The following is a 23,894-nucleotide window of genomic DNA, read 5'->3' on the forward strand; positions in this document are numbered from 1 at the left end:
AAATTTGGTCTTATTAAATGAATGGTCTTTGGTGAAATATACTGTGCTGTATTTCAATATACTGTGCTGTAGAAAATAGCTCTTAAAAGCACTGAAGGTCCACTGCCTACTATAGCAATTATATAAACTATAGTAATTTCACAAAATGCATTTACAGTAAGTTATAATAAAGACCTGGTAACATGTACAATATCATCATTATTAACCACATTATTCTTAATGTTCTTATTAAATACAGAAACATTTGCCCATAACAGTATCTATCCTTCTCACTCAATGCGGTATCATACAGTAGCTCAGGATGTACGCCTTGTTTCATGAAATCGACTTAAGAGAGTCTTCCCCCAAGTCAGAACTGTTACAGGGTTGTGCTGGAGCCAAAAGATAGAGCAGGATCCCCAGATTCATGTCATTCATTTGAAACATTCTGCATGACAAAATGAATTGCAAAATTTAGTTAGTACGGTTACATTTGTATTAAATGGAATGTAAAAAAGGACAGGCATTGCAACCCCTGCTACAAACTGTGAAGTACTTTCTCCTGTCAGCACATGTTGATTTTTAGGTCATAAATGACCACATAATTATTTCATAGAATTAGCTGTCCCAGGTCTGAGTATGCACCAAGGCTGTTCTTCATTTGGATTCACATCTGTTTCGTATTGTAGCTGAGATTGCCAGTCAATATGTGCAATATTCTATGTAAAATATCTGATGTGTAAGAATAAATCATAAGATTAAAAAAGCTGATCTGGCGAATTATTGATTAGCAAGATATACAGTAAAAGCAGTACTTGATAGATAAACAGCCTGTGGGTGGAGGGCCACTAACATTCCTAGAAGGCGGTTTGTGCCTGTAGCTCTCCTCTGGATCCTGATATATCACCATTCAGAGAAGCTGCTAAATGGAGCTGTAAAAGGAGGCGCTGTGTAAGTGTGTAATTTCTTTTAATAGCTTTAATAGCTTGCCAGCTGTACTTCTTTACAAGTGAGAGGGAGACAAAAAGACAGTTAATTGGACATTTTAAACTGTTCAATACTGAATTACTAGTCATTTAGAAAACCTAGAAAAAAACCCTTATTTAAGCACTTGTAATTACAATTTTATTTACAAAAGCCTCTGATTAGTTTCCACCAATGGTTGGAAAACAACAAAAAAAAATCAAACATCAAACAGACTAGTTTAAACCAGGGGTTTAACAACATCCCACGAAGTGGATATACACTGTATAATTATATGCTTCTTGCTAAGAAACAGGCACAGCACCTAATACCACTTATTTTGCTTTCTGTTTTGCTTGCTAGAAAGTATTCCCTGTTTCAGGAGGCAGCTTATTGATTGCTGTCTTTGTTGCAGCCTTTGTTCCCAGGAGAAGCTCCCCGTCACTTTCCAGTCATGTGTCATGAGGAAGGCCTGCGAGGTGACGGAGTGGTCCGAGTGGGGTCCCTGCTCCAGGGATTGCTATGACCCGAGCGCCCCCAGGGGTGTCCGCAGAAGGACGAGGAGTGTCAAGCAGTTCGCCGTGGGGGGGGGGGCAGAGTGCCCCGTCCTGGAGGAGCAAGAGCCATGCACCCCCCAAGGAGACGGCATCCCGCCCTGCGCCTCGTAAGTGCCGATCACTCAGCGCCATGTGCGTATGAGTCATGTGTGTACAGTATGAGTCATGTGTGTACAGTATGTGCCGTGTGTGTATGAGCATGTGTGTACAGTATGAGTCATGTGTGTACAGTATGTGTCGTGTGTATGAGCCATATGTTTACAGTATGTGTCATGTGTATGAGTCATGTGTGTACAGTATGTGGCATGTGTGTATGAGCATGTGTGTACAGTATGTGGCATGTGTGTATGTGTCATGTGTGTACAGTATGAGTGTCATGTTTATCACAGGTTAGTAAGACAGCAGCTGATGTATGGCATTTATTGACTTTGTATACATGCAGTGTTTTCTTCTGGAAAACCAAAACCTAATGAAATGGTAATTTCATTATATAACAACAAGTCTTATTACTGAACATCACCGTCATGAGTGATCTTGACCTGACCACAGACTTCACGATACCCTGTGAACAGCATCATACTCTTATTTTGTGGTATTAGTCATATAGTAACATTGCTAAATTGCTTTTCATGTGGTCCATTTAAATTCAGATTATAGCACCGAGTTGGAATTTTAACCAAGGCTCTGCTCAATTAATTTTTTATAGTTAATTAAAGTGTCGCTTTTTCAGTTGGTGATATGTGAGAAATTTAGTGGATATCACTCAATTTATTATATACACTTAACAGATAATTATAGTACTTAAGGAATATACTGTATACTTCATTCATACCAATACCTCTTTCTGTGGGGTTATACTTAAGTTCCATTGTGTATTGTGTACATAGTGATTGACATTAATAAACAAACAGAATTGGATCCAGGTAGCATCAAAACACTGGAATAAATTGATCCCCCTGTCTTGTATACTGAAACAATGAAGGCTCACAACTAAAACCACAGAAATGTTTGTCTCCTGGGACTCATCAACATAATACAGCACTGTTCAGGACAGTGGATTCATTTGCAGATGGCTGTGGAAGAAAAATGAAAAAGAAAAGGCAGTGTTTGAAATTCATTTCTTAGTCGCCATTCCTAATCTCCAATTCAAGAATCCAGACTCTTTCTAACTGGAACTTCCCTTCATGTAGAAAGAAGAATATACACATTCTAGTGTAGCCTCTAACCAGAGACAATAAAAGGTTATGAGGGTCATGCTTGATCCAAAAATCCACTACCTCTGTAAAGTAAAACAAATCTGCACAAAATATCCTTAAGTGAATTAAACTGTGTTTCCAAACAAGAATGACTTCCATATTGTCGTTCACTTGATCTTTCATAGTACAAAGTTTACCCAGCACACTGCTGGGAATCTGAATACTGTTTCTCATTTTCCTCTCACAGTTGTACATTTAAACTAATCAAAAGAGCAGTTTCCAATTGTAGTCTCACACCATATACTGTACATATTTCATTTTGCAATCTATGGGCATTAGGAGTACAAATTTTATTCTGGTAGACTTCTAAACAAATTAAGCTTCTTTGTAGTTTTTCAGACGAATGTGACATGTTTAAGTTGTTGATATCGTCTTGAACTGCGTTCTTATTTTTTGCTCTTGACTGTTGTGTCGTGTTCTTCATTTGCTTATTGAGATCACATTGGCCCCATAGCACAGATTCAAGATTAACAGCATAGATTGGGCTTGTCATCTATGATCCAAACCCAGGCGCTGGCTCAGAATCAACAGTAACTGCTGGCCACAGATACATGTATTTGTTTTGCATTTAAATAGTACTTCAGCATTACTTACATGTAAAATGTAAAATCACATGCCTGTAAAGCACTTGAAAGGGTTCCTTTCTCATAATTAAAAAAAAACTAGCATTGAAACAAGCAATCATACGTTCTAAGCAGGAAAAAATGTATCCCATGTATAATGTATAATACATAATATATAATTAGTAACTGTGCAAAAAGGCATGTTTACAGTTGCAATATAGCAACTCTCTCTCGCAATATACTGTATGTATAATTTTTAGTTTTAGTTCTTGTTGTTTAACTATTATTTTACTAAGTCAGTTGTATCCTGTTTCAGGATCATTTAAGCAGTTTTGTACATGAAACTATCATGTGTTTGCCGAATGACATTTCAAGCCACCACGCTAGGACCTTCCAGTAAAGCCACCAGCTTCACAACGCCTGCAAAGTCCTTCATCAATAATGCAGAGCTCTTTCCCTTCAACAAGCACGGGATCAAAGGCAGGCAACATGCAACCACTTCCACAGCTTTTCGGTTTTCTTTGGTTTTCCTTCTGTCAAACAAACTGGGTTTTAATAACAAATTCAATTCGGTTTATAAATGCAGTTAATTAGGAATCTGCTATTTAATACTAATTGAAATAGAAATCTGCTGGAGGTAAGTTTTTCAACATTTGCTTCCAACTGGGAATTTTGCACAGTTGCATGTTTTTAACTTGTGTAAATTCTGTACTGCAATGAGATTATTAATCTACAGTAATGAACCGTTGCATATAGTAATACTTTGTTTTCTAATTTTATTTACAATATTATAAATTTTTAATCTGGTAGATCCTTTAGTTAACAAATTCTGATAACAAATGGGAAAAGTACAGTATATTAGGACATAAAATACTGTACCTAAACATATACTTAAGAAGCGGCGCAAGCTTTAATATTATGCCTGAAGAAACAGTATAATTCTAGTATTTTCAAATAGCCTTTTCAATTAAGAAAGCACCATGGGACATCCATTTAAAAATCAAACTATGTTTTCACCTCTTTGTTGCATTTTGGGTCGCCTGAATGGGTCACAAGTCAGTAAAATTCTAGAAAGCTCCAGGGAAATTGTACATATTTAAATGCATTGGAAATGAATACATCTAAATTCATTCAAACAAAAGTATTAGTGGTCTTGCCGAGCTACTGTAGAAGACGAAAATGTCATTTATATTTCTTCATAGAAAAAAAAGGTTTGAGGGAAATAAAGCTTTCAAATTTTAAAAGATCAGAGGTTGTTCTCAGAACAAATCTGATGCACTGATATTCCAAATCTTATCTGATCTTTTCAGGCTTACTGAAACTGGGAAGAGTATAATAAGGCATGAATGCAAGTCTTCACTTTAGAACTCCTGCCTGGAATTTCAATAAATATACTGAAAATATAAGAAACTGGTATTCACATGTAAATAGGCAAATATTCGAAAATAATTTGCACATTGTACAGTGTTAGCCAGGAAGTGAAAGAGATCTTCCCTCTGTTGTGCCAGACTGGTGCCACCCCCGTTTTCCTTCTCTGAACATGAGCGGATTTTAAGAATCTTAAAGCATTAGGCAGGGATCTGGTTCACTACATGGCTTTATGTCTAAATGAACATGAGAAAGATACTTTGCTCAGTCACACTGCTATTTTAAATCACACAGTTTTCAGTTGAATTAGGGGAGTGTTCAATTAGTATTATTTTCATAGCAGCAAAGCTTGTATTTTCTCTCTACTAAAACAATCTCCACTGAAGTAGTCACTTGTCCACAGGTTTCTTACTACAGTATATGTGCTTATGACTGTAAAATTAAACTTACCTTTAGCCCTAACGTAACAGTGTTCCTTACCTTAAACACATTTCTAACCTTAACCTTCACGCGCAGTTGGTCTCTGTGAACTGCAGGAGCCATTCAAATAATTCAGGTTCCTGGGGGAGTCTGTGGGGAGGAGGATGTGTCCCAAAGCTAACCAAACAGACTGCTGAAGGGTTATGGCCTTTCCCTTGTGCAGGTACGGGTGGAGAACAACGGAGTGGAGTGAGTGCCGTGTGGACACCCTGCTCAGCCAGCAGGATCGCAGAAGGGGGAATCAGACCAGCCTCTGTGGAGGGGGAGTTCAGAACAGGGAGGTGTACTGTGTCCAGACCAATGAAGACCTCCTCTCCTACCTGAACACACTGAAAGAAAAAGAAGGTAAATAAATCCATACTCACAATTCAAAGCCGGGCTGGGAATTCTTAGGGGGCAGTGGGATGCAATACAAGTATCAAACAAGAAGCTAACAAACATGGTTTGAAATGTTGCAAATTGCAGACATGCACATGTACAGCGGAGGCACCCAACAGTATTTGATAACTTGCTTACATTATTTTACATTGGGACAGGAATGAAAGGCACCCCTTCCTAATTTATGAATTAAATATTCACAGAGGATCAATCATTCGGAAGTTCTGATAATATACTTTAAACATCAATGAATATTAATAATTCAAAATATCCATCCATTTTGTAACTGCTTTATCCAGTGCATGTTTGCAGGGGAGCCAGAGCCTATCCTGGCAAGCAGTGGGTGCAAGGCAGGATACACTCTCGATGGGACGCCAGTCCAGCACAGAGCACACAAAGACAAACGTGCACACACTCACCACTGTGGAAGGAAACCAGAGCACCCAGGGGAAACCCATGCAAGCACAGGTAGAACATAAAAACTCCATGCGGATAGCACCCCTGGTATAGAATTGAACCCAGTGACCTACACAGCAAGGCAGAAATGCTAACCACAGAGCTTCTAGGCTGTCCATTATTTAAAATATACAAATAAATCATTTGAGTGCAACTGTAAAAAGTGTTTACATTACACCTGTTAAAGCTGTTCAAATATTTGAAAGCAGTCTAGTGATTTGTATGAAAACAACTTCTGCAAGGTATTCCAAAAGTGAGATAAAACAACAAGGCTCACAATGTGGTGTTGTCTGTCGATATTAAGAAATCTGTTACACAGGCTACTGAAGTATTCATAAATACGTAATGAAAAATTAAACAGTTAAACAAGAGTTAAACATTGGAATGATTCTAATAGATCTAGTAGCCTGATAAGACTAAAAAAGATAACTGATCTCCTAAATATTCCCCCTGTAAATATTTATCAGAGTAATAGAAGAGGAAGGTGTTGTAGAGCCCAGGGCTTGATGTAAAAATGGAGATTTAGGAAAGCTTGATTTAAACTATAAACTATAAATGCTGACTAAAGCAAACAGGCAGCTGGTGAACAGTATAAGTATGGTATAGTGAGGAGCATGTGTTGTAAAAGTAGAAAGAAGAAATGCACCATTTTGAGGTACCAGAGGAGGTATTAGAGAAACATGGGTGTGACACCTGAAGCAGGTACCATAGAAACACGGGTGTGACACGTGAAGGAGGTACCAGAGAAACACAGGTGTGACACCTGAAGAAGACTTAGTAGAAACACGGGTGTGACACCTGAAGGAGGTACCACAGAAACAGGGGTGTGACACGTGAAGGAGGTACCAGAGAAACACAGGTGTGACACCTGAAGAGCACTCAGCAGAAACACAGGTGTGACACCTGAAGCGGGTTCCAGAGAAACACGGGTGTGTCACCTGAATGAGGTACCAGAGAAACACTGGTGTGACACCTGAAGGCGGTACCAGAGAAACACAGGTGTGACACCTGAAGAAGACTCAGCAGAAACACGGGTGTGACACCTGAAGGAGGTACCAGAGAAACGCTGGTGTGACATCTAAAGGAGGTACCAGAGAAACACAGGTGTTATAACTCAAGGAGGTACCAGAGAAACATGGGTGTGACACCTGAAGGAGGTAACAGAGAAACACAGGTGCGACACCTGAAGAAACTCTGCAGAAACATGGGTGTGACACCTGAAGCAGGTACCAGAGAAACACGGGTGTGATACCTGAAGGAGGTACACCGGAAAACTGGGTGGGGCACCTGAAGAAGGTTCTGCTGGTGAAATATTGTGTTTCTCCTTTCTGATTTTCATCATGAAAGTAACCTTTGTTCTTAGGCATGATATTAATGTGGGGGAATCTGCTAAGATGTAACAGAACATCATCTGAGACAGACAGGAGAAACAAAGGACAGGTAATGAACGGCCAATTAGACACAGAGGGACACAACCAAAACAATTATAAAAAATGGTCAATGCTGTTTTTAAAAAACAACTTTTTTGTATTTTTTGTATTTTTTTTGTTAATTAATTCTAGAAGTTAGCATCAACATTTATGAATGACTAGAGATACATTATCTGATGTGAAATTGATCTCTTAACATTTCTGATAGCCTGATGTACAGCTCAATGCACTCTTTATGTTTCTGTGTATTGTGGTCCCTTTTCAATTTTCTATAACATGCTTTCTTTTTCACAATGCTTATCTTGAATGATCTGTTTAACCATTTTGGCCATCTTTTCTTAGGCATAGAATGGTTTATCTGGGGGGTGGCAGGCTATCAACTTGTAATGATCTAGTCTGAAATGAACTATAAGGAAGGAGCTGCTACTTGCTACTGTATGTGTTTTTATTTCTTCCATATAGAAAACCCTGCTTCTCAAACAAAAAAGAGGCTGTACAATGAGTAATCTTGGCTATTGACCTATACAAAATGTAATTGTTTACTTATAAAAACTACCAGCAAAACAATCAAATTGAGTTGAAACATATGGCCATAGAAACACAAAGGATTTTTATATCAATGCTATATAATGAGAATCACAAACACAAAAATGTAAGTATCAATACCCTATAATAGCAGACACATAGATGTTTAGCAAGTCTGAAACTTTAACTTTAACTTTTACTTGGCTGCCTTAAATTTAGCTCAGCATTTGTTTTCAATCTACTCCTTCACGTTTGATTTTAAAGGCAACCTAGTTCATTCATATTTGCATCTGAAATGTCGGCCGAACCTTTGTCAAACATCCTTTTAGGAATGTAGCAGTGATGGAAACCTGGAAATACACGAGAGCAAAATAGCAAGACAGGAAGAGGTGGCAGCAACTGTAGGAAATGTAATTAAGATGGATTAAATGTGGTTTACTCATCGCTCTCCCTTTGAAACATTTTTGCTTTCTCAATTTCTCCTGTAAAATGTTTGATGCTGACACAGGTAACACTTAAAATGAACACAAACCTATTTAAGATTTGTTAAATTCTTTTTTTTTATTCAGTCTGGGGATCAACAACAACAATCACTTTAAATGAAATCATATTGGTGCCAGTTTTTAAAATTTTCATTACGTTGCATTTTGCTGAATAAATAACTTGTGATCGAATAAATATGTTTTTACTACAGGCACTACAAAACATTACTACCAGGCATCAGATACTGTATTTTTGCAGCAGAATTTCATATTGATGAATAGTTACAATAAATACAATACATATTATATACCGATACAGTAATTGTAAATTAATTAATTGAGGTTTACTATAAAATCTGGCCAGCAACTACAGTAACTAGCAACTAAGTAAAAGAAGTTTTAAAATCAAATATTATATTTGCATATTTGCATGTCACAACAACAAGTGAATGTTAACAAAAAATAGCCACAGGTATTGCCATTAAGTGAGACAATTTACACACACTTGTCCTCTTGATAATGTATCTGCGAAGGTGGCTTTGAACAACATAACTATCCAGAATGTACTGTACAAGGGCAATAGAAATTCCATTACAATAGAAATACATTTAATTTCACAGGACAGATTCTGTGAAATCTGTCAAACCAAGGCAACTCAAAGCACTGCTGAACTTCAAAGTGTAATTGTGTCTTTGTTTCCAGTTTTCACTTTGGCGGTTGCTTACACATTCTTACTGGTAATATGATATAAACATACAGGCAAGGGCCAGATATGCGTCCACTCATACTGTACATTAGATTGGCACCAGTTGCGATTTTGCTGCCCCTGTGAGGGTCAGAAATGTGGTCTGAATGTAAGTTGTATGAATGTAGTGCTGTCTTTACATTCTGGTAGCTTATTTAAAAAAAAAAGTGGTTTATCAAGTGTAATTGATAAACATTAGGGTTTATGTGACTGCATTTCTTGGGGGGTCTGAATTATGAATTGTGATGAGGCAGAGGAATCCGGTGTGATGAGATTAGATCAGAGCATTGGGAGCCACACTTTATCTCTCCAGGGAGCAGCAGAGTTACCATGTGCAGAGGGAAGGCAGGCAGAGCAATCAGCAGCTCCGGCAGGGAGCGGGTTTCACTCCTTGTATAAGCGTGCAAGATCAGACAGAGAGCATTTACAGAGAGATTTTCTGGACTGGATGCGTTGGGGCTCAGAAATCTATTCACGGTGAGATAAAATCTCAGACTGTAGTGGAGGTAAATGGAGCTTGATACTTATTGTGTCAGATTGGTGGGGACAGCAGTTTTATTCCCAACGTCTAGCCAAACAGTGTCTGCCATTCATTACTCCCAGTAAATCCAAGGTTATAGAAAAACTAAGTGTGTGAATGCAGAAAAGGGAAGTGAAGGTTAAGTTAAGGGTGGGTTTTGTAAAGACGTCTGGTTGGCACTACATAAGCCATATAAAATACCTCACTAATGCAACATAATTTACAGGTTTCTGTACATGGGTCCTTCTTGTCATGCTCCCTGAAGGAAGAATCTGTTGGGATCCCTTACTATATGTAGTTCGCTAAAATATAACAAACAAAGAAAAAGGATAAGCTCAATGTCTATGAAAATGTATTAGCTACCTCAGAATAAAACAAAAGGAAAATGGAGGTTTTACTTTCATTGCTCATGGCTGAGCACCTTGTTCTCTTCACCAGAATGCTTCTGATTTTACCCCTCACAGCTGCTCAGTTCCTGCCATGTTGTTTTCTGATCGCTCCTGCGCCTGAAAGGTTCAAGGGTTTTTTTCACTCTCACTCTCACACTCTTCCGCGTTGCTTTTTTGATCGATCTGTGCGGTTCGTTGCTCATTGTAGGCACTTACGACAAGCTCGCCATCTGAACAAAGAGGGCAGCTTCTCAATCATACAGCTATTTTGGAGACATTTCTGCTGTTTTGTTTTGATGCAGGGGGATCTGAGGACGAACAGAATTCAGCAGAAAGTTGAATCCTTGGTTAGGAAAGGTTTCTAATAATCTCTTTTGTTGTTGTTTTCTACTTCCTGATTCGGGCACTTTTATTTGTATGGCTACCATCATTTTATGTATTGGTGATTGTCGTTGGCACAGTATCATGTTAAATATTTGAGACTTTTTATGTAAATTAATGGGATCATTATGGATAGGAGATTATTAGATTTTATTTCTGTCTTTTGAGTGATGGTACCTGAAATGCTTTTGTCTCTGCCCCAGGATCAGAACCAGTACAACTGCCATGACAGCTACAGGACATGAGCAGTAAAACAGAAATATGGTCATTTTACACAATGTGGACACACTGTACGTTTGCATAGACATGTACTGTAAACACTTGGAGAACGCAGATGAAGTAGCATCTGAAGGTGAAGGGCTATCTTGTCTCAATTAGTTCAGAAAGGCTATGTTTCTATAAGCTTATCATTGAGAAGACAATGCTCACCCCATTCTAATAGCTAATAGTTTAATGGGAGTAACTGAGACAAGCTGTCAGTTATGTTTGCCTTTTAATGGATCTTTGGAACTGAAACCATTGCTAAAAAGCCAAAGGTTTAATGTTATGATCTCTTTAGCACTTAGCATGTACATTTACATGGTCGATGCCAGGACCCGGCAGTGTGACTTAACAAATGAGACTGTCTATCTTCTGAGCAAGGGTGGGAGCAAGGGCTAATGTTTCTCACTGGAGAAGACTGTAGGGGTGACAAGTGCCGTTCTCCCTGCCCTTGCTGGGTTTGGATCCCAGTTGCCTGCGGACTCCAAGCATGCACGGCGCCACTCCCTACTCCAGAGGTTCAGAGGTATTTTGTAAAATCCCAGACTTGTGACCAGAAACAAAAATGCAAGTATTAAAATGAAGCAACTTCTTAGATCAAGCAAGGCCTCAATAATCTAATGAAGGTGGGCTGGAATGAAAGCCAGCAGGAGTGTGGGTCACCAGGACCAGGATTTGGAACCACTGCCCTAGACAGTGGATAGGTCTAGGATCGTTGAAATACCAGGTCGTCAGCCAAGGCAGAGCTTTGCACTGTTTAGATTTCTGGGGGTCTTGACGTCACTGCAGTAACTGGCTCAGTGCTCTGTGCATAAAAGGATAAGTTCTATCATGATTGTTTGGAGGGGAATTCAAGACGCTATGGGAGGCAGAAATTGTTATTAATATACGGCTTCAGAGCATCTTGACTACACATGTTATTACATAAAGCTGTTTGTCAGAATTTGTGAAGACATGAATTCCCAGATCTCATCACAGTGCATTTTCAGCCAAATCTAACAGGACGGGGGGTCTCTAACGGTCCTTTTTAAGACGACAGCACTAGAGGTTTCAAGTACGTTCAATAAAAAAACTGATGATTGAGCTCTACAATAAATTGCAACCTATCAGTCTATGTTCTTTAAATCTGTCTTCGTGTAATTATCTTCTTAGTGTTCAGCTTCTCAAAGGCATTTTCATTGTGGTTTCTGATGGAGATACACTTTAAATTATTTTCTCTCTGCATAGCTCTCGTTTTCTGACACTTTCATAAGTATACTGTACCTCTATTTGAATAACTAAATATTCCATATTATTAAATAACATGAAAGTAGAACTGGTTTTATAAAATTATTTTAACATTGTACAAAAGGGGTCCTAGCAGCATTTACACTTAATACAAGGCCTGCAAAGTGATTTTTAATGTTTTTTTAACCAAAACTATCCTAGTGACCTTTGATGTCTGCATAAAATCACTGCCAAGAATACAGAAAATCAGGGCTACCTAATTGAGATTTTAAAATTTACAGAGTTCTGATGCTTATCTGAATGCCAGTTCTACGAATCAAAACATAAATATTAATTTGTGAGGGACCTGTGATTCTCCTATATGTAGAAAATTAAATGACAGTGACTCATGCAGTATATTTAAATCAGTTCTCATTATTTTGAGAACATCATCCTGTCACTGTAGTACGTTTTTTATGTGCTTATTGCCAGAAATAAACTCATAAGCTGTTTATAAGTATATTATTGCAGACCTTTAAATTTATAAATGTAGACTGTGCTATTTCACTGTCCATCATGAATAGAATTACAATAGACAATGCCCAATGCAAACTTTTTTGTGAAGAGTAATAAAAAAAAACTTTTTTTTTTATTTTAAAGGTTAGATAACAACATACAGTAGATTGAGCTGTGATGAAGGAGTGTCATATATTAGATATCCTTGGAGATGTCACCTTTTCTTCATTTTGAGATTGTATCGTATCTAAAATATTGCATACCTTGTAAAAATATTTTAAGAAATCTTTGCATTCAGAATGGCCATCGCCGCCATTTTAGTTGCAAAAGAGAAAATGTTTATACTGTAGCTGTTGCCCAGCTGTAGGCACTTAAACAGCCTATTATAAAAAAGAAAATAAAACAGAAATACTCAACAACAAATTACTTCAGTAATTATAGACAAATGAAGATTTTTCATTAAAAAAAAAGAAAATACAAAATTGAAGAACGTCATTAAAATGCCATTGAGTGTTCTGTAATGCAGTTATCTGGAATCCAGCTGTTCCGAAATCCCACGACTGCATGAATGATTGGGGGCTGTGTAGGAATCCATCCTTATCAGTGTGTGACAGGAATATTCAGAATCCATCAGGAGGTAATCTCATCAGGCCTGAGAGAGCTTATTAAAATATACAGTAACTAGCACTCCAATGCATAAACATGAGAGCAGTTTTTTGAAGGCACATACCAGAGTGGGTTTTAGCTAAAACAGCTCAAGGGAGAATTTCCATGTTGCAGTGGGTGATAGAATCCTTGCTTCCAATGAGGAAATAGCAGATGCTCCCTGCAAGACATTCTCTCTCATAAAGGAAGCTGCTGTGAGATGCAGCCCTCAGTGTTTCAGTTTTTCCAAAAGAAAATGCGTGTGATGGAAAACTCAAGGAGGCACTTCGGTTTCTTTTGAATTGGCTTTTAATGGGAAACTCTGACTTGAACGTTGATTGTTTGTCAAAAAAGCAGGCCGTATATATTTTGATTTATTTGTATTTTTATAACTGTTTACCCCCGCCATGTTATTTCTTTTTCTCTAATAGTGCTATTTGCCTGTTATTTCAGAAAGTCAGTCTCAGACCAAGCAGAAGCCTAGTGTTGCACCACTACTGTCGATCACTTTTGAAATAACAGGTAGGTAATTAAGTCATGCCACCTGCCCATTGGTATTCATTCAGATTTCAGCCGTGCAAGCCTGCTGAATATATAGCACTTGCACTAGTCACATAGATTGAAAACAAAAAAATCAACAAAGATGCTGAAATTTTAAATGACCTTTTAAACTGGATTTTTGACGTTCTGTTGCTGGTCTGCAGGACTGGAAATATACACTGGGATATTTTAACAAGTGTAGCCCCCACGTCCTCTGAAGGTGTCCCTGAAGAGGCTTTTAAATGGAAGTGGCTTACTTTGTAAGACCTAAAAATAAAAGAATATGAATAACTACCTTGACCACACAAGACCTTTGAGACTTGAGACTTTTTTTTTATTGTGGCATTTATTTCAGATTTCTCACAAAAAGTAAGCAAAGGTGCCTTTAGTTAAAACTAATGCTTTATTTGTTAATAAATAGAAACAACATAAGAATGTTTACAATTCAGAGGAGTCTGTTTGACCCATCTAGCCCATTAGTTAGTAGCTTATTAATGATCTCATCTTGAAAGACACCAGGGCAGTGGCTTCAACATCATGACTGAGCAGCTTGTCCCAGACTCCCACTACCTGGTTTAAAGCTTCCAGATCTTGGCTTTAAATACACTTCCACAAAGCTTCCCTCTGGTTAGATTCTGTCGGAAATAGATGTGTTTCAGGAATTACAGTAAGCAGGATGTTGAAAGTTTAGGAGCATCACACATTGCGAACACACAGAACGTTTCTGTTCTCTTTACTTGAACTTACAAAACAATTTAAGGCATTATGCTACATACTGTAGAGCAGGAAAACAATGCCATGCAGGCAGATTCAGGAATTAATTTGGCCTCTTACAGTATGATTTGACAAACTGTGGAAAATAAGATGAATGCATGAATGAAATTAATACTGAGAGATTGTAGGTGTAAGTACAGTAGCGTTCTTTGTGCCCATAAGTTCACATGCAGGTGATTAGGCTCTCTCTTCCAGTCTAAAGCTCAAGCAACTTGTAAATAAATTTTAATTATTTATTTTGGATAGTTATAAAAGGAAGGAAAGAATGATTATTTCACACAATAGTGTTTCTGAGATTTTCTTTCTATATACTGTAATTACAAAGAACTGTGAGATTGCCTGTAAATCTTTTATTACCAGAGGTATTCTCAGGCAAACGCCAGCACATTTCTAATTTCTACTGCCGATTAGATTACCCAATACTTATTCAAGCATAGCTGGAGATACAGACAACTAGAGAAGCAGAGAAATGCAATGCAGACATTAGCGATTCAGTCCATTGAAGTCTCACCAGAACTCAGTCTTGTCTTTCATTTTATCTTTTATGATTAGATCAGTACAGTTCATGCATGTGTAATAAGTTTGCCTTCTCTTGACATATTTTATACTGTGTAAAGTTAAAGGCAACAGAGGGGTTTGAAATTTTGAGAATGTAAGATAAAAACACAAGGATTTGGTGTTTCTGCAGATGAAAAGTACATTTCACCTGCATGCTTGCCTCTTAAGGATGCATGTGGAGGATATCTTGGAGTAGCAGCAGGTCTTGTTTGTGTTTGTTTATTCTTTTACGCTGCACCTAGCATCTAACATTAGAGTATTCAGTATTGATTTTCAGAAACAAAACACAGCAAACAAAAGATATAGCTGAACCTTTAAACAGCATTTGCAACTAGCATTTACAACTAAAATGCAAACTTTTAAAAATTTAGTTTTGAAAACTCACTGTTGCACTGCCTTTAATGATTTCTAAAATGGCAACATAAAGAACAACCATGATGAAAATAATATCAATATTAATTTTCAGCAACAAAAAAGTGTTTGCATCTAGTGTCTATAATTATTCACTTGATGAAGTGTAGGAAATCATTTGTTCTGAGCTCCTAACATATTTGTGAAAGACACTTCTAACTGTATTGAACTCTTGCTCACCCGAATGAAATGTCCTAATAACAATGTTCCCATGATTTATGTAACCAAGCTAATTAAATCTAGACATCTTTAGATTTATAGGCATACAGTATCTATGTGCTCCACATATCATTTGCTGCTTCAAATACAGGATGCCAATGCTATACTGTATGTTTCTTTGTTTTCTGGATTGAAAGTCTATAACAGTAAGACACAATAATAATCTTGCTTTGTCCATTAAAACAATCTAGTAATGTGTATCACAATACATTAGTTGGATTGTTATTCCTGAAATGTAAGAAATCAAGCTTACATTTGCATGTCCAATCCTTTTTCATTTACTGTACTTCTCAAATAATGTTATTGATCCAAAAGAGAGAGAAAAGACATTGTCATATTCTTGATGCTAATTGGTATTTACAATTGTTCTGTGTTTTATCTTGTTCTCTTTTTATGTTATTTTTTCTTGTTCCTGTTATTCTCTGGTTTTATACAGTACATACAAATTCTTCACTGCAGGACTTAAATGAAAGGAGGCATTATAAAGTTTGACTTGAAACTTATTTACAGGATATGGCACATTGGCAATCCCTTTAAAATCACATTAGGATTATCAGCAGCTTTGCAAACTCTCAGTTTGAATGCCAACGTGTTGCTAAAAAGAAGAGTAAAGAGTGTGCTTTACATATCAAAAGCAATGTTCACATTTTGCCTGCCAAGGAAACACCTTACCCAGCTTTTGATTCAGGCTTAAAGACTTTGTATAATTTTGGCCTTCTCAAACCTTCTGAACAGCAGGGATTGCAGCTGTTGCTAAATGGAGTAACCATTTAGGAATTACAAACTCAAAAGGAAAGCAGATCCATCCACTAATAAGTGTAAGATGCAATCCAATTGAGTGAGACATACAGCACAAATGTTCTGTTACGCCCTGCTTTATAGTTTAGTTTATTTGCCTTTCCATGTCAGAGAGGTACGTAGTTAAAAATTAATAATAGGTACAGCTTTAGTGTAGCAATATCCAGCTTTTTTATATCTTCTTGGCTTTACTTGGATCTGTCCATGCTGTGATACAACAATACGATAAATGTTCTTCATTTTGCTTGAATCAAATGTGAATGTTTTCTCACGGATGATGCAAAAACAATCATGAACTGGCATTTTTTTTAGCTCAATAGAAATTCTTGTTTGTGTTTTGCAGGCAATTATCTGTATGGAAAAATGCAGGCAGTATAAAAAGCCTGATCACTGCAGCTTGTTTAGCATAACATATTGATCACTAACTCAGACACTAAACCCATACCGAGTCTAAAAGAACAAAAAAGTCTTCTTTGTTAATGGAGGATCTTTCCTTTGTGAAAAAGTCAGGTCATTAATAGTGCTCAGTGGCAATATTAATTGTAAGAAAAGGGGGTTGTTGTGTCTGTTGTGACTCTAGGGCCCTAATTAAGCAATAGAACCCTATGCAGAGGCCATTACCATCTGGTGGTTGACTAAGGCATTTATTGTGTTGGAAAGGTCAACCACTAAAGTAATGTGCTCTAATCAGAGTTTTAAGATTTAAGACTTTTCAGTGCTATCTCTTTGGAGGATTAATTCGTTTTTATAGCCTTACTTGTGGTCCATTGTTTGTGATTATGTTTCACACGCAGTATATATTAAAATGTAAAAATGATACAGATGACAATTGTGTTTGCCATTAATCTGATAATTTATTTGTTTCTTATCCATAAACAGTATAGCGATTATTAACATATATCGTTATAGTAAATCATATGAATAAATCGTTTGAAAAAAAAATAAAATTCAGTGATTTTATTTTCGTGGTTTCTAAACAAAAAACACAAATCAGAATTGCGATTGATCAAAACGGGGTTTCAGATGGTAAGGAAGGAAATAAATTTTGATAAAACTTTTATCACCAAGATTATAAAAAAATGAAACTATGGTGGTTAACAATGTAATTTACTATTCGAAATGTAATTTTTATTTTCAGTTATTGCCACAGGTGCACTAATCAAGTCCTATTCGATTTAATAAAGAAACTATAATGACATGATATATTTGAACTTTCAGAAAGCTTCTGCTGAAATATATAAAAGGCCTCAAACCTTAACCTTCAGGACTGGACAAGGTATTAGTAAAAAAACAGAATGCAAAGGTTACCATAGACTAGAGGTGTACCCCAGGGATAACCAACAAGTTACCATAGACTAGAGGTGTACCCCAGGGATAACGTTTAAGTTAAGTTCATCGTGTTTCCAGGTCTAGAAATAATCTAGACTTCCAGGTCTATAATGAAGTTTGTTAAGTTTACAGATAATGCAAAAAAGCCAATATTTCAACAACAGCACAAGCAACACAAGTTGATGTCACCAACATCCAGGACTGGGCAGATAAGTGTACACTGCGATGGACTAGGATAGGCTCTGACTCCCCCACAACATATCAGTTATCGGTTAGCAGATGGATGAATGGAAGGATGGATACAGGAGAAAAAGGGTAGGGTTTGTAGACTCATCTCTTTCTTTAGCTACCATAGAAAGTGTGGAGAAAAAATAGAAAGGCCAGTAAACACTGGGATATCTTGATGAGAGTGTAGAATTAACATCAAGGTAAGTTATGTTAAAACTATGCAATGCATTAATTAGACCTCTCTTGGAATATTCTGTTCAGAGTTGGTGAAGAAAGTTCCTGTATTGCTACTCTAGAAGCAGTACAAAGGAGAGCACCAGCACGTATTTCTGGCCTGAAGGGAATGTCTATACGGACAGACCAAGGGATTTCATTCAGGTTTATAAAAAATTCTAAAATGTGTTGAGAAAGTCAGGCCTAGGAATTCTTTCAAACAATACAACAACTGGGGGAGACACTTGAAACAACAGGGGAAAACCCTGAAAACAGAGAATTAAGAAAATCATGCCCCAAATCCCAGGTCATGTGGCTGACTCCTCCAGATCCTTTAAGAAAGGTGTACAGTAGATTGAATTCTTACAACGTTAAGCAATTAGCAAGCAAACAAGCAAGAAGAGCTGAATGACCCGTTTTTGGTAAATACAATCTTTCCTTGTATTTAGGTGTTTGAGGTTATGAGCTCCAGTTTGCTTGGGTTCTCTTTGGTTGCCTCTGACCTTCCAGAAGTGTTGTTTTAGCTTTTGCTTTCAGAGATTTGATTTAATGGGAAAAATAATCAACGCAGGGTATGATAAATTCTTATAAATGTGTAAACTACTATCCATACAGCACCATATTCAAAACAGATGTTTTGTGCTGCAGCATCCCGGCCTGTGGACAGTAAGTTGTGTGGAGGCCCTGTGCCAAACACAACCCAACTGTGTCACATTCCCTGCCCTATTGAGTGTGAAGTGTCATCTTGGACAGCCTGGGGACCGTGTACCTTTGAAAACTGTGACGATCAAGGAGGAAAGAAGGGTATGAGCATCTTATTTCTTTTGTTTTGTTTTCTTAGAGAACTTGCGGTTAGTGATCACTGAAAATGCATCCCACTTCTGACAAGAGTTTTGAATGCATATTAAGGAAAGAATTCAGATGGAGTTGTCAGAGTGGCATTGTTGCAGGTGCTACTCTGAAACACACAAAAGCCCATTATTGCTTTATTTTGTGTCGTGAAATTTTGGGGAGAGTACCTCAGAAAGAGAGCATGTTTTCTGACTTGCTCATTAATTACCAGTAGAATGCTAGTCTCCAGATAAATGCATATTGACTCTTTAATGCATGTGATGAAATTATTGGGAACAAAGCTTTGTAATCCAAACCTTACTGAAACAAGGTTTCACCAGTTTCATTTAGTACATTTTCCACTGGGCAAAATGCTTCTTCATTGAGACTTGACACAAATGTGTCTCTTAAAATGGTAATAATGAATGGGCTTTTATTATTCTGTTTAACTATCTTGAGAAATGGAAAAAGAAACATTAATCCTTTAAACCAGGAATTGATACTTGACAGTGATGTGCACAGCTCCTTTTATGAATAAGAAGAATTAAAGTGCACAGTTGCAAAAGAAGAAATCATTACAAGTGGTATTCATGTTACACATGGCATTTAAAGCACTATGCTCTTTTTAATATCATATAATTTATCTTACACTTGTCTTGTATCTTCAAATATGAAAACAAACGTGTATGAAAAGCATTCATGCATCCATCACCAATACTGCACTCTGAGTGAGAAGATGACCTGTGGTAAATATTTGCAGTTTTAATTCTGCAATTATTTTGCAATAATTATGTTACAATGTCTATTTTGTCAGGCTTCAAACTAAGGAAAAGACGAATTATTAACGAACCAACAGGAGGAACGGGGAACTGCCCTCACCTCACTGAAGCCATACCCTGTGAAGACCCTGCTTGCTTTGACTGGCAGCTGGTCAGACTGGGAGAGTGCATACCTGACAATGAAAACCAGTGTGGGCCCGGTACACAGATTCCAGAAGTGAAATGCGTCAACAGTGATGGTAAGGACCTTGCGAAAGATCTCCCCGAGTGTAAAAAAACCTAATAGGTTCAGACAGACGTATCCAAGTTATTTCTGGAAGGCTTGATCTGATCTGAGAAGTGTTTCTCTAAGATGATAAAATCATTAGAGCAAATCAAATTGCGATTTACCTCACCCCTATTTCCTGGAATTATATATTAGAGTAAGCCACGGGTCTAGTTTGGAATAAATGTCACTTTAGGGATTAATGACATTAAACCAAGTTTGTACAGTATCAGGTTCACGTTTAAGTGGGATTCATATAATAGCCTTAAATAATATCAGTTTGTAGAAGTTCTTTTCATTCCTTTGCTTCACTCTAGAAGGAATGTTATTCTCTGCATTCACTTTCAAGAGACACTGAGCAATAGAAGAATTTATCCTTACACATTTGTCTTTATTTTTGCCTTTTTCTTTAGATGTATACTTTCCTGTGGCATTGATAAAGATGTGTTTGTTTTTTCCAAGTTCTTTTACACCCTTCACCTACAGCTTTAGTCTTGACCCGTGCTGACAATGAAGTACTCGACACAGAGATACTGTACGCAGTATGTGAAATTCAGTTAAAAAGGAAGGGAAATGCAGAAAGCAATTGATGGTGATTAAATAAGTAACAGATAAACAGAAAAACCTCCAGAAAACCCAGTTGGTAATATTATTAGCAATGTATTTTGTTGCTGTTATTGTGCATTAAATCAGTTAAATAGAAAAAAAAACACTCTCTAGAGGAAACGTCTTTTATGGAAATTACCACCTGGGTCTGTGTTTAGTGCAAGAACTGCCAACATACTGCTGCATGCTGTCTGGTACAGGAGCCTTCTCCTATTTACTACATTTCCACTATAATTGTGCTTGCTGTGTTTGGAGGCATCTTGGGACCTGTATACATTGCCTGAAGGATTAACCACAGGTCACTTAGACACAGGTTTGGATCTGCACCAACTGTTATTTTGAAATTAAATCGGGCAGAGGGAATTGGACTTGATTGCCTGTGTAGCGACTTCATTTAAGCACGGACCCAAGCCTTATCCACCGCATAATTTTGTTAGGGTTCTCGATGGAAACAGCATATTAATCCTGAGACAGATGTCGCTATTAGAAATCTTATGGGAGGCTTTCTGCGCGCGCATACTGGGCATGACTACATTAAGACAGCAAGACATTGAGACAAAACATTTGATCATTTTGCCTGAGCTATCATAACCCACTGCAAAGAAGCTTGCACACGAATGTCCAGAACGAGTAGCTCAAATGCTGCCGCCCGCATTCTGTCCCACCTTGATGATTAGGAAATAAAATATTGTTGTTCGTATGTTCAGATCTCCCCCCCCCCAGCTATAACATAGAAAAGTTGTTCATATTACTTCTTCCTTGGTGCAGTTTTACTGTCACGCATTAGGTAGACCTCAACTTTTTAACCTCTATTCCTCTCGGGAAGAAAGGCCTCTTTTAAATCAGGGATGATTGTACTGAAGCCTGACGTTTATAGCCACTCTCCCAGCTTACTGCAGAATCATGATTGGACAAGAACCTAAGCAAGGGTACAAATAATAAGAGGCCATTCTGCCATTCTAGCCCATTTATTCTGTATTGAGGATCTCATCCAGCCATGCCGTGAAAGAAACTAGGGATTCAGCTTCTAGCCTTCACGCCTAGGTAACTTGTTCCAGACTGCCATAACCTCTTGTGTGAAAATGTTCCTCCTCCTCTGCTATACAGTAAACGTATTTCCCCATAGTCCCTGTTTCTGAGCCTTGGTACGTTCCACTGTTGATTCAGAAGATGTCCAATCGAGTGTCCTTGCCAATACCTTTCGGGTACAGTATGCTTGTTATTAGGGTCAGGTGCCTTAATAGTCTTCAAGTCAAGTCAAGAATAAACAAAAAAAGATTTTACTCTTTTAACCTGTATTTGTAACACTGTAGTCTGAATATGACATTCCTTTGAACCAAGAAATGTATCTGATTTCTCTCTTCCATCCAAAGCAGCAATATCTTTTTTGAATATTGTGGTGGCCAAAATTGTACTTTTCCAGTTATTGCTAACCTTTTTGTGTTTTTATTAATTTGTACTGTACCTGGATGGTTGTAATTTTAAGTATTTGCTATAATAGTAAATGTTCCAAATCGTTAGTCATTCTAGAAGAAAGCACCATCTAAATTTTTACAATTATTATTATTATTTTTATTATTATTATTATTATTATTATTATTATTATTATTATTATTGTTGTTATTATTACATGGAAGAGACTGAGAATATTGTAATATACCTTTGTGTGTGAGCCAAAATGAGGATGCAGAGCTTTGTAATGAGGGTTTGAAAAAATGATGAATGAATGAAAGCTTTCTGAAATCAAATTTTGTAAAACAGCAGTAAGGACAAATCAAATTTGTAGTCATGCGTTTCCTTCCACTTTGCAATCTTATCCTTCTAAGACTTCATTGTCATTGCTATGATCAGTAGCAGTCGGATCTGTTTTCAATGCAGGCTGTCTTACTTTACATTGATTATTAAATTAAGAATTTGGGATCACGTTTCTATTTATTGAGTTTTGTTATTATTAATTTGTTGGATTTTAAGGCATGGGAGACAGAAGATTGGTATCTTATTAGGGCTATGTTGGGATGCAATTGTCTCTGGCTCTCATTCAGCTATTTGTCATAATAATCAAGATTCATGCCAGTTAAATGTGATATTTCATTATCATCCGTAATACCAAAGATGATGGTATACTGCGATCTTTCTTATTAAGGCACAAAATATATATTGAAAAACATGTCGTAAGGTTGAAAGGTATATTTAAGCTATTTTTACAAGGTGTGAACCCTTGAATCCTTTCATCTCCAATCTCCAATCGTACTTCTGGGAACCTGAAGTGAAGAAGCTGTTCTGTGTAAACTTTTTTATTATTCGTATAATAAGTTCTATACCACATAATGTAGTTTTATTACTAGCTGTTGAATATCCTCTGTTCTGACAAAAGCCATACTGACACCAGCGATGGGTGAAAATCATACCTCTCTGCTTGAGAGAAGAATGAGATGCTGAACTTAAAGGATAGGTCAGTGGTGGTCATGTACCTGCTACCAACAAGTCGATTTGTTTTCGAGAAACCTGGAAAAAGACTAACAAAGACTAGGGCACTGAGCTTTTCATACAGGTCCTGATTCAGAAACTTCTTCTGTTGATATTTATAGTGCCTTAATGATACGTTTCCGCTAGTCTGGGCTATAAGTCTCCTTGTTTGCCTGCCTTCACAATGTTTGGCTTAAGATGATGACATCGTTCCTTTTTTGCCTTCTTTATCCTTACTCTACATACTTAGTCAATGCTGGCTTCGAAGTTTTGGTGAGTCATCAATTAGCATTGAAGGTTTAGAGCTCATCTGGACTGAAACAACAGACACAGGACTGTAGTTGGGAAACAGTGCTCTGGACTGTCACTAGGCAATGTTCTTCGCTGCAATGGCATGATAATGTGTAAATATAGCCTTCTGCCCTTTACTTTATTTTTTGATACTCTGATACTGGGATGTCCGACCTGTGTTTGCAAGACAGCTGGTTCAGCAGTGTCCCAAAAAGTTCATTGAAAGAGTTCTGAAACTTATAGAAACATTCTGTCTGCTTATTGTAGACGGTAGTTTTGTGAGCTCAAAGGATCACACACTACATGCTGTTTTTACCTTAAAGGGATTTGTAACTAAAATCTGATGTGGACACCCTGAAGTGTAGTCAAACTGATCCCAATACTGGATGGCTGTTTAATATATGGCCCGTGGACTGGTTCAGTACTGTCAAGGCCATATGTCTGGCCCGTGTGGCAGTTGTGGTCAGAGCCATAAGCCAGAATTCA

At 37.4% G+C, this 23,894-nt stretch overlaps 1 protein-coding gene across 1 annotated transcript in view; it reads left to right on the forward strand.

The window, feature by feature from the left end:
* thsd7ab (thrombospondin, type I, domain containing 7Ab) overlaps nucleotides 1–23,894 on the forward strand; it is a 193,317-nt gene that overhangs the window by 112,299 nt on the left and 57,124 nt on the right. The window contains exons 5-9 of the mRNA XM_069194747.1: nucleotides 1,358–1,606; nucleotides 5,330–5,511; nucleotides 13,554–13,622; nucleotides 18,819–18,974; nucleotides 19,816–20,019. Of these exons, the coding sequence (XP_069050848.1) occupies nucleotides 1,358–1,606; nucleotides 5,330–5,511; nucleotides 13,554–13,622; nucleotides 18,819–18,974; nucleotides 19,816–20,019 (860 nt within the window). The remainder of the gene's footprint in view (nucleotides 1–1,357; nucleotides 1,607–5,329; nucleotides 5,512–13,553; nucleotides 13,623–18,818; nucleotides 18,975–19,815; nucleotides 20,020–23,894) is intronic.

This window comes from Lepisosteus oculatus, chromosome 10 (assembly GCF_040954835.1).
Source record: "Lepisosteus oculatus isolate fLepOcu1 chromosome 10, fLepOcu1.hap2, whole genome shotgun sequence".
NCBI lineage: Eukaryota > Metazoa > Chordata > Actinopteri > Semionotiformes > Lepisosteidae > Lepisosteus > Lepisosteus oculatus.